The following is a 10,945-nucleotide window of genomic DNA, read 5'->3' as shown; positions in this document are numbered from 1 at the left end:
AATCCATTTGATTGAAATGTGTTTTTCTTTCCTAAATCCAGATGAGTTATGCCATATCATATCAACATAAAGAAGCAAGACACCTCGCTTAAAAACGGACTCCCTGCGATGAGTACCAACTATAAATTGCCCTTATGAAAAGCAGACTGTCCTATCTACCTACACTTCCAAACTTTGAGCACAGTATATTCAAGTTAGATTTATGGGGTCTCATGAATAAGATGTTAAAAATAAAACAATCACGGCACACGAAGCTTTCTGTGACCTGCTAGTGCTTCTCAAATTCATATCACAGCAGACGCAGTTACGTCCTCAACAAAAACAGGACCCTGACTTGGGGCAACTGTTTTCTGCACAGCCAGCATTTTGAGGGGTGGAGATAAAGGGAGGGGTGAGCTAGCTGAAAGCATGCTTGTCACATACGACCATCAAGCATATCACTCCCTCAGAACAGACTGACAGGAACCAGGTTTCTGAGTTCTGAAACTCTGGGCTGCACAAGCCCATCATTCATAAGTGACGTGTTAAGAGTCATTTGTGGTAATTTTGTCAGATTTCTAAGAACCGTGTTGAATGACGATTTGAAAAGGGCTCAATTTTCTCACTGACCATTGATTTTTTTTAACTTTCTGGTAACACTCTAAGCCTTTAGGCCTTTGCTACTACTGATGTTTGGAGATTTAAGTCAAGTCAAAAATTTCTGGGAACTACAGTTCCAATTTTACAAATAATGCTGAGCTCTGTTACTTCAGCTGGTCTTACCAATTAGTATTATGAATGAAAAAGCAAAGAGCTGAGCTCGCCTCCTATCAGGACTTTGACCTTAAAAGTAAAAGGTGGCAGAAAACAGAGGTTCGCACATAATAAACAAATTTCCAAGTTATTAAAAATGTCATTTTATTATAAATACATTTTAGTCGTAGCAGTAAAATACATTTTGTGTTACCATGAATCTTTTAAAACAAAAGAACTTCACTGAGACAATGATCACAATGTAGGAACTGGAGACCCCCAAGAAAACTTGTTCCAAGGAGCCAAAGTGGCTAAAGTAATTCCAAAACTAAGTTTAAAAAAGAAGTCAAAAAAGGAAGAAAATAAAAACCCCAGAGTGGCTTTGAGTTATTTTACTCTTTCGGTTCTAGAACCTCTCACATGAGGTATCATTCACTTCAGAAAAAAACTTTTTTGTTATAATTTTGCCGTAAATTATGATTAGATGGCTATACAACTGGTCCTTCTAAGGAATAGAAATGGATTGTCTTGACTTTACATTAGCCTCCCTTTGGAAGACTTGCCGAAATTAAGACCCAGTATGAATTTGGTAAGTAATTGATCATATGACGTTAGGTGTACATGTTTAGATACAAACTGTATTTTTGAAGCATGAAGAAAAAAACCCAATGCCACTGACAACAGGACCCTTTAATAAAATGGAAAACAAAACCCATTACCTTTATAATTTAGAGGAGAGGTATTTCAATCACCATATTTACCTAGGATACAACTACTATGTATAACCAGTACCTTCATGGGTTTCAAAGAATCAGGTCAGATGACTGGCACAGAAAGCGGATACAGTACAATGTCATATACACGGATTTATAGAAGCAGGCATGGTCTGGATGAAAATCCAAGACCCTTCCTCTGTATGGTGGGGGCGGGGGCTGAAAAACATTCTCAGGTGTGACTCACACGTTAGGACTTCAACCCGGACAAAGGAGCCCTCTGACCTACTGAATGGTAGAGGTTTTCGCACACAAGGCATTGTGCAAAGCAAAATGTGAATAAAACGAAGAAGCTCCCAATGAGTTGGAAATGAATAAAGTAACCTATGCTGAACCATAAACTTTCCCTGCTGAAGGTCATCAAGCCTTTCGAACAGGAAGTGCTGTGTTAAGAACTCCAAAGCTGTGCGTTCTATGATGCTTATCATGTGGACTTCTACATCTAAGTCGTTCTACAGTCTATTACCTTAAAAATATTTCTTCTCTTTCTAGTATCTCAGTAAATTCAAAGCCAAACTAAAAACCAGAGGCAGAGCCCAATACCCCTCAAGCTACATACAGTTCAGACGGGAATATTCACATTAACACACACATTTAAAAATATCCGAAGAGCTGTCAGGTTTACTATATCCTAGACAGTTTCCTTCTCAAAAATAACTTGCTCATACATGTGCACCTATGGTTTATGAATAACTCATGCTGTAGAGGTGATAGATTCCCCTAGACTGTTTTGCAAACATAGTTTTTTTAAGGTAGCAAAGTAATCAAAGACAATTATCAATTGGCTGCTGTAGACATCACTGCAGCCTCCCCTAACACCTGCTTACATGGCAGAGTCCAAAATGATCTTGTTAACCTGAGAAATACATAATTTTAACCCCCCTCAAATAATAAAAACTAAAAATAATTATTTGGGGATTATCTATTGTTTTCCACGTCACTGCCATCTTAGAACTTAGTGCCAAGTGCATGCTTCATGACATTCTGACGGCTTCCTTCCTCCATTCTTGTCTCCATGTGTACAGATGATCAAGACGGACTCTGCCATCAAACAAACGCAGTTTCCAGACCAAAGCCCAGGCTGCAATGAACACAAATCCAAACCCACCCTAGAAATGACAAAGCCTCTGCACCCACACGTGGAAGAGGTGTACAGACTTTAAAAGGGGCGGACAACACGACAGGTGGCGGCCAAAGGGCCTGTCACTCCACAGAGCTTTCTTCACTGATGCTCCACTCACTGCATCAGAATGATAAAAACAACTCAAGAGCTGTTTTTATGCTGAGTAGATAAATGCATGCTTGAGAAGACTCTCAGACCTGCTCTACACCAGTGGTTCTCAACAGGTGGCATTGGGACCAGTGGTGGCAGCAGGGCCTGGAAACATGCTGGGAATGACCCATCCAGCTCTGGCCAGGAATCAGAAATCTCAGGGATGGAGTCTGTCAGCTGTATTTTAATAAGACCTCCAGGTACTGCTGACACTGGCCAAAGTGTGGGACCACTGCTCTCCCACGCTAGAAATTCTAAAATCTTCTAACAGGACAGGCTTTGAAACAAGACACTTCTGCGTGGCTCTGCTGTTTGAAACCTGTGTTATCTGTCACCTCTTCCCCTTACATTCTCAAACATAAAAAAAAAGTACTAATGAAAAAATTTATTTCAAAAGAATCAAATATCTTTTTAAAAGTAATACTGATTTCTCCTCCTATACACAGTTCTAAGGCAGGCAGTCAAAGTGCCAGAATGCAAAAGAATATACAGGTAAGCCTTCATACAGGAGGTGCAGAAAGAGCTAAAAAGATGCCCCAAGAACTTAATGAAAATTCCATATCATTTCATGAACTCATAGAATTATATAAAACTTACTATGCTTTATGCTTAATATTTGTATCAAAATAAAATCTCTCTGTTGAACAAATCGCAAACAAAGTGTGGTCTGATGCTCTGATCACTAAAACTAAGTATACGAAGGTCTCTGGGTTTTCTAACACTCCAGTTCTAGAAGTTTTAGATGACTATTGTATAACTGGCATTAAAATTTAACTGCAGTTCACACACACTACTAAATTTAGACTCTTCTATTAGGTATTGCCCTTCCAAAAACATTTATAAACTCCTGTGGCTGTTTCCTTAAAGTTTATTACTAAGTAGATATTTTCAATCCTTTCAAACATTTAAAATGTTACAATAAAAATTTGTTTTCAATCTGCCTCATCTGATTAGTTTCAAGTACTTGCAATGCTATTTTCTGCATGTGTTGTACAAGAATGTTAAACATTAGTAACATTCACTTCTTGTAACAATGGTCTTGAAGTGGCTAACTAATGAAACAGGTATGAGAGTAGTCAGTGTGAATGTAGCAGCTTTTCAGTAAAATCTCAGCCAATAAACATCCAACCTCAAGAAAACGGCAAATGCAAGAAGCCTAATACAATGAGCATGTTGAAGACTAACATGCCACTTATCTTTAACATCTTTACAACATGTGAAGGATAGCACTGACCTGATATTTAGAACAAGAAACCATAATTAAGACATTAGCCATTATTTCTAACTTAGTTTACGAATCAGATGGCAAAAGGTGGAGACATAAGTCAGATCTATTAAAAACATGTACTTGAGGTTTAGGAAGACACATAGGCTGGTGTTAGAAATTAAAGAGTTTTCTATTCTTTCTACTGGATGTATTGTCTGTTTTCTTTGTAAATGAATACAATAAACAATTTAATAACCTAAAAAAAAGAAATTAAGGTTTTTCATCTGCTAAGGGGATGGTTAGCAATAAACAATGTCTGGTAAACCATAAAAGACAAATTACTACTTTTCTGGAACTAGAAAATAAAAGGTAAACTAAATAACATTTTAAGGCAGCAATTTGTACATTTAAAGTTTTAATCTTGTATTTTTATAGACTTTTTCTGGGATTCCCTTTTAAAAACAACTCCAATAGGAAAAAAAATGTTAAGTGTAACAGTTGCCTCAATCTAATTTTCTGAATAACAATAGTTGGAATCTAAAATTCATCTTGAAATTGTTTTTCACACCCTGACTCTTAGGCAAGGTGGCTCTCTCTAGCCAAAGTATCTAGAAATACATTCTTATGCTTATAGCTTTGCTCTTGAGATGTATATACACGGAAAATATTAAACATGTAAAATCAACTACACTAGAGCAAGATAATACTATATATTAATTATCTCAAAGTTAGAAAATTCGGTTAGCTTTCTCAGCAATTTCAATCCCTCCATAAACGAGGAAGCCATTCTCATAAATTGGTCTTGGAGATCGCTATGTTTAATTAAGTAATGCTTATTCAATGGGAATTCTGCTTATTTCACTTATTCTGCAATTCTTTGAACTGGAAAGACCAATTGATGTTTATCCCAAACCTGAACTTACTTTCTAAACTCTGATGAAAAAAACCCCACAAAGCAGTTTATTTCATATATACAAAATGACCTAGATAGAAGGCATATCTGTCTGAGGAAAGAAAAAAATTAAGGTCATGTTAGTTTAAATGGTCAATAATTAACTACTGATTAATCAAAAACAAAGTTCTGCTCTAACAATTTGGCAAAGCAGGTGCCAAAATGGCAACCCAAACACCTTTTACAAACACACCAGAAAATATCCATCTTACATTAAGGCTCTTTCAAGTCTTAACAAGAAATTAATTTTCAGATCTGGAGAAAAAAATTTTAGCTTTACATGAGTACTTTACAAATTTTATCACCCAAAAGAATTTCTTTAAAGTTAAAAAAATAAAAATAAAAATAAATCTTAGCAGTACTGAAATTAAAAAGTGAAGTGACTATGAAATAGCTCTGGCAAGAAAAAGGAAACTTGAGTGTGATACAAAGAAGTGGAAAGACATCAGGTGAACAATTAACCTCACTTAAAAGAATTGTGTTCTAGAAGAAAAGGAAATTGGTAATACTTGGTATTCTCCAAAAGCTAACATCAAGTTTTCTTAAAAAAAAAAAAAAAAGAGTTCCACCGAGGTTGAGCCTAGTCTTTAAAATAAGTTGCTTTTAAGTCTGATTTATGGCTACTTGCTGATCACTACCCAAGCAGCAGAAACAGTAGGACAGGGACTCAGAAGCTACGCCTCATTTCAGTGGAAACTTGCAGTGATTCCTGCAGTAGGACTTGCTCAAAACCATTCAAGATACTACGCATAAATAACAGATGTAAAGCATGGTTGGAAAGGCGGCGCTCAATATTGCTGAGAAAGAGTAAGCTTGCTAGAGATGGAAATGCACAATCAAAGCAGAATCTAAGAGGATCAGACGAAAACCACCTGGGCATCCTTGCCGGCGGGAGCAGTAAGGAAATGAGCATCGAACCCTCACCGCGAGCTGTGGACCAGTAAGTCTCTATTCTTTTGTTTTGTTTTTTGTTTTGTTTTTAGAAATAACTGCTTAGAAGAGGGATGTCACAACTTAACAGCTTCCTCATTCAAAGCTTCCATCATCAATATAGTTCTCTGAGGTGGTGGGGTGTGTACATGACCTCTTTAAGTAGACATAAATATAAATATAATTTAAAAACTGATACTTTTTAAAGGTTCAAGTATGGAAAACAGGAAATCAGGCAATTACTTCATAACAAGGGGTCAACCCTGACATGACAGCTCTGTCTGTCTTCGTATTATCCACATGCTTTAGACCATTTTATCTGTTAGAGAACTGTAACAGTCCTGTAGATCGGGGGTGGGGTGAAGATCGTCACTGACGAGAAAATGATTTTTCACAGACATCCTCACATCAGCGAGACCTAGTTTTCACTTGGGCTATGTCTTCAGTTGGGTCACAGTGATGTAAATACATAGCAAGACAGCAAATTTTTTTCTTCTCTTCTGGTGGCTAACATAATGTTGGGTAACATCTGACATAGCTAAGCATGGACAGCTGACATCATACAGAGAAAACGTGATGCTGTAACCTGCTAGCTCCTTTTCCCAACTGTGGTTTGTACTAAGCATGAACAAGTCGACAATCTATAGGTCTGTGCCAGCGGCCTCATGCCAGACCCGGCTTGTGATGTGCAGCCACGTGCGAGCGCACGGTGCTCTGAGCACAAGGGCACAAGGGCAGAACCTGATGAGAGGCACTCTCTTCACTTGTCTGGCAGCTTGATAACCTCTTACTAAAGGCACTCTCTCCCTCCTAAGCTGTCTGAGGATTCGGGGGGGGGGGGTCATATCAGAGACAGGAGTAGTTTTCTTGACCCTTGCCACTTTTCGATCCTGTGTTAAAAGCCTACTGAAAATACAGGACAACCAGTTTATGGCAGTCCTGCAGAAAACAATTTTGAATGGATCATCAGAACCCATTGGTTCATTTGCAATGTTTCCCAACCTCATCTTATTGTTTTAGAAGTTATATTATAGTTTCAAGGTCCTTCTGAAGTATAAAAGCTGTAGCACTAGATCAGGAAAACATAAGGACATGCATCGCATCAAACGTGTTACAAGACCACAAGTTTTAAGAGGGCAAACGGTTTTCCTTTGGATTTGACCAAAGTTCATTCAAAACAACTTTTAGACCATAGAATATTTAAGATAGCTATTTAAAGTTTATATTTTTACACAAGTTCAGTAAGGTTATTTTAGAAGAACCAAAAGACGTGAAAAACAAGAGTAGTTTTATGCCCCAGATTTTGAGGAATTTTGATGGATCTTTGACACACATTGTATTTCTTCTTTAACGATGTGCCTCAAACAAAACAGTTAGCAAAATATTTGAATCGCCATGTATAATGTCACATTGTAATGTAAACATCAAATAAGGTACCAAAATTTTTTTACTGGAGGGGGGAAAACCTTAAAGCGGCACAATTCTTTATACCACTGGAATGGGGGGAGGGGAGCCAGATTACAAACATTTACACATGCATAGTGAGGGGGGGAAAGATTTTTACTAAATTCACGCATTTTTAAAATAGTTATCAAGTCTACTAAGCACCAACAATCCTAAAAATTTTTCAGCTTCATGATCTGTTAAAAAAAAAAAAAACACACTATCAAATTAACATTAAAAACAAGCCTGAAGTGTAGCTTGTCCAAAAAGGAACTAAGTATGCCCATGTTTTTTTGTTACAAAAAACAGTGGCATACAAAATACACCTGCAAAGAATGCCTTTCACTCTATCCTACAGTGGATGGAGATTACATCAGCATGTCATACGTAGTCTAAAACTATAAAAGTTTTAGAATGCAGCATCTTATCACCAAAAAAAAAAAAAAGGCTGATAAAACTTAATGTATTTAGAAGATGCTGCCCCTTTATTTTAAAAAATTTTAAATGAATTTAAGCAAAAATAACATACATTTTGTACATCAACTGGCCATTTCTGGTACAGAAACCCAGCATATGGTAATATTATTGAATAAATGTAAATGCTACTTACAACTTTTTTTCTTTTTAAATACATTTTAGACAAATTTTTTTCTTTTTTTTTATAGTTGCACAATTAACCTCTTAGCTGCTAGCTTGATGCAAACATATGTAACAATACACAAATTTAAAAATATTTTTTATTCTACATAAAAGCTGTCAAAATTCCGACTCACATCAAAAATGCAAAATAATGGAATATACTTTTAAAAAATTAGTTGCAAGTCTAGCAGCGAAGCAATTAAGTGAGAACATATTTAATATTAAAACAAAGGGAACTGTGCATCTATAGATGAAGTCCAACTATCTTAATTCTATTGATACAAACAGAAATTAAAACATTCTCCCTTGAGGAGAAAAAGTGATTATTTAAAATAGGAGTAAAAGCCGTTGCTGCCCGACGAGCTCCCCAGGCTGAGTTCCTGGAACAGAGACAGAGGGTCGCTACTCTTCTTGGCCTGCTCGGGCGGGGGCCTGGGCTTGGGGGGCGCCCGCAGAGCGCTGGCGTAGGACATGGTGGGCTTGCTACAGCCCAGGCTCTGCTGGCTGCTGCTGTTGGCCGACTCCGCAATCTGCTTGTTGGGCATGAGGGGGGGAAACTGGCCGAGATGCTGCAGCACATTATAGTTGAAGGAACTGGACACCTCGAGGTTTTCAGGCTTCAGTTGATCCTCAGGGGGTTTGACGGTCTTGGGCGGAGCTAAAACCAGAAAACAAGGACACCAAGTTAAGGGTGAGTTCAGGGATCCTCGTGCATCTCATGAACACGTGTTGCAACTGGGCCTTGTCTCCAGGAACTTCTACCACAGAATGTCAAAATCACAACACATCTAACCAAACTTCTCTATTTTATCAACACTCAAGAAGGAATTCACTACATGAACTGAAATAGCTCACATGAAAAAACTAAAGGTCAAGTCTGAAGGTTTGCTTTCAAAAACCTAATTTATACAATTGTACATTTGATATTTATTATACATATTAACTGCTCATAGTATGAAAATTGGAACAAACATGTTCTTTCTTAAATAAAAATAAGCTATATAGGCAAACTTCTGGTCAAAATAGCTTTTTTAAAATATATACATTTTTAAGATTTATTTACTTATTCATTGGAGGCGGGGAGGGGGTAGGAGCAGGAAGCATTAACTCCGATATGTGTCTTTACTGGGCTAGAACGGGGTTTTGAACCAGCAATCTCAGCATTCCAGGTCAATGCTTTATCCACTGTGCCACCACAGGTCAGGCAAAATAGATTTTATTATTAACTTAAATAACAGTGGCACTGAATTACATTTCTTAAAAATCTTACCTTTTATTATAATACAGTGTGTCCGTAAAGTCATGGTGCACTTTTGACCGGTCACAGGAAAGCAACAAAAGACGATAGAAATGTGAAATCTGCACCAAATAAAAGGAAAACCCTCCCAGTTTCTGTAGGATGATGTGGCAGCATGTGCGCATGCTCAGATGATGACGTAACACTGTGTACACAGTAGAGCAGCCCATGGCCATGCCAGTCGAGATGTGGATGGTACAGAAGAAAGTTCAGTGTGTTCTGTGGCTCGCTAAATTCGAATCCGTGACCAAAGTGCAACGTGAATATCGGTGTGTTTATAATGAAGTGCCACCACATAGGAATAACATTACTCGGTGGGATAAGCAGTTGAAGGAAATTGGCAGTTTGGTGGAGAAACCCCGTTCTGGTAGGCCATCAGTCAATGACAAGTCTGTAGAGGCTATACGGGATAGCTACCTAAGGAGCCCTAAAAAATCTGTGCATGAGCCCACATTGAACTGCACTGAACAGGTATGAAATTGGGAGAGTTTTCCTTTTATTTGATGCAGATTTCACATTTCTATCGTCTTTTGTTGCTTTCCTGTGACCAGTCAAAAGTGCACCATGAGTTTACAGACACACTGTATAAAATAAACATGGAATAAGGTAAAGGAAAACCAGCTATAAACTTTAGTTCACATTTTCTATAATCTGCCTGACTTTCAAGGTCCTTTAAAATTTGACTCTACTCTTCCTAATTTTACCTGCCCATAAATCATAACTTTTTTCCAAACACTGCTTTTGTTTTCAATTTTTTAAGACTTTAACATTATATTGGGTTATAATCATAATACATATTCACTGAGGATAACTTGAAAATTACACAAAGAGCCCAAGAAGAAAATAAGTCATTCATATTCCCAAATACCAGAGATAAACAAGCCTTAATTTGTTGGTGCATTTTTTCCTAGGGCATCATATAATGTAAATATTTTACAAATCATTTAAGTAAACTCTCATTTTTAGAAATTTGGGTTATAGCCAATACTTCACTTTTATACACTATGATAAATGTTATTAGAGATAAATATTTCCTTTTTTTCCCTTCTTTTCCAAGTGAGAGGAGGGGAGAGAGACAGACTCCTACATGTGCCCTGACCAGGATCCACCTGGCAACCCCCATCTTTGCCCATCAGGGCCATGCTCACAGCTGAGCTATTTTTAGTGCCTGGGGTGGATGTTCCACAAGGCCCAGGCCAATGAGCTTGAATCAATTGAGCCATGGCTGTGGGGAGTCGGGGTGGGGGAAAATAGGACACAGAGAGAGAAAGAGAATGTAAGCAGGGGGAGGGGGAGGGGTGGAGAAGCAGATGGGTGCTTCTCCTGTGTGCCCTGACCAGAAATCGAACCTGGGACTTCCACAGGCCTGGCTGATGCTCTACCACTGAGCCAACTGGCCAGGGCCGATATAAATATTTCTTAATATTCATGACTATTTCCTTAGGATAAATCCCTAGAAGTATAATGACTGGGTCATATGGTATATATACAGTGAAAGGTTTTTATAACTAGGGCCAAACTTTCCTACAAGAAGACATTGCCAATTCATACTCACCCAACAAAGTTTACACATTTCCTTTTTCAATCAAAACAATGGTATTTAACCCACTTTTATAAATAATCTTTTTGTAGCTCTGATTTGCATATCTTTGATTATTGGTGTTTATGAACATTTCTCTTTTTTTTGTGACGCCAGAGA

At 37.7% G+C, this 10,945-nt stretch overlaps 1 protein-coding gene across 3 annotated transcripts in view; it reads right to left on the bottom strand.

Annotated features, from left to right (window-relative positions):
• Window positions 1–1,388: 1,388 nt before the first annotated feature.
• Window positions 1,389–10,945, bottom strand: part of HELZ (helicase with zinc finger) — a 197,321-nt gene continuing 187,764 nt past the window's right edge. For all 3 annotated transcript variants that reach the window (XM_066386510.1, XM_066386512.1, XM_066386511.1), the window contains one exon: window positions 1,389–8,607. In XM_066386510.1, coding sequence (XP_066242607.1) covers window positions 8,273–8,607 — 335 coding nt within the window. In that variant the 3' untranslated portion in view covers window positions 1,389–8,272. The remainder of the gene's footprint in view (window positions 8,608–10,945) is intronic.

Source organism: Saccopteryx leptura, chromosome 5, assembly GCF_036850995.1.
Source record: "Saccopteryx leptura isolate mSacLep1 chromosome 5, mSacLep1_pri_phased_curated, whole genome shotgun sequence".
Classification (NCBI taxonomy): Eukaryota; Metazoa; Chordata; class Mammalia; order Chiroptera; family Emballonuridae; genus Saccopteryx; species Saccopteryx leptura.
Note: the sequence above shows the minus strand (reverse complement) of the source record. Positions and strands in the feature narration are given on the sequence as shown.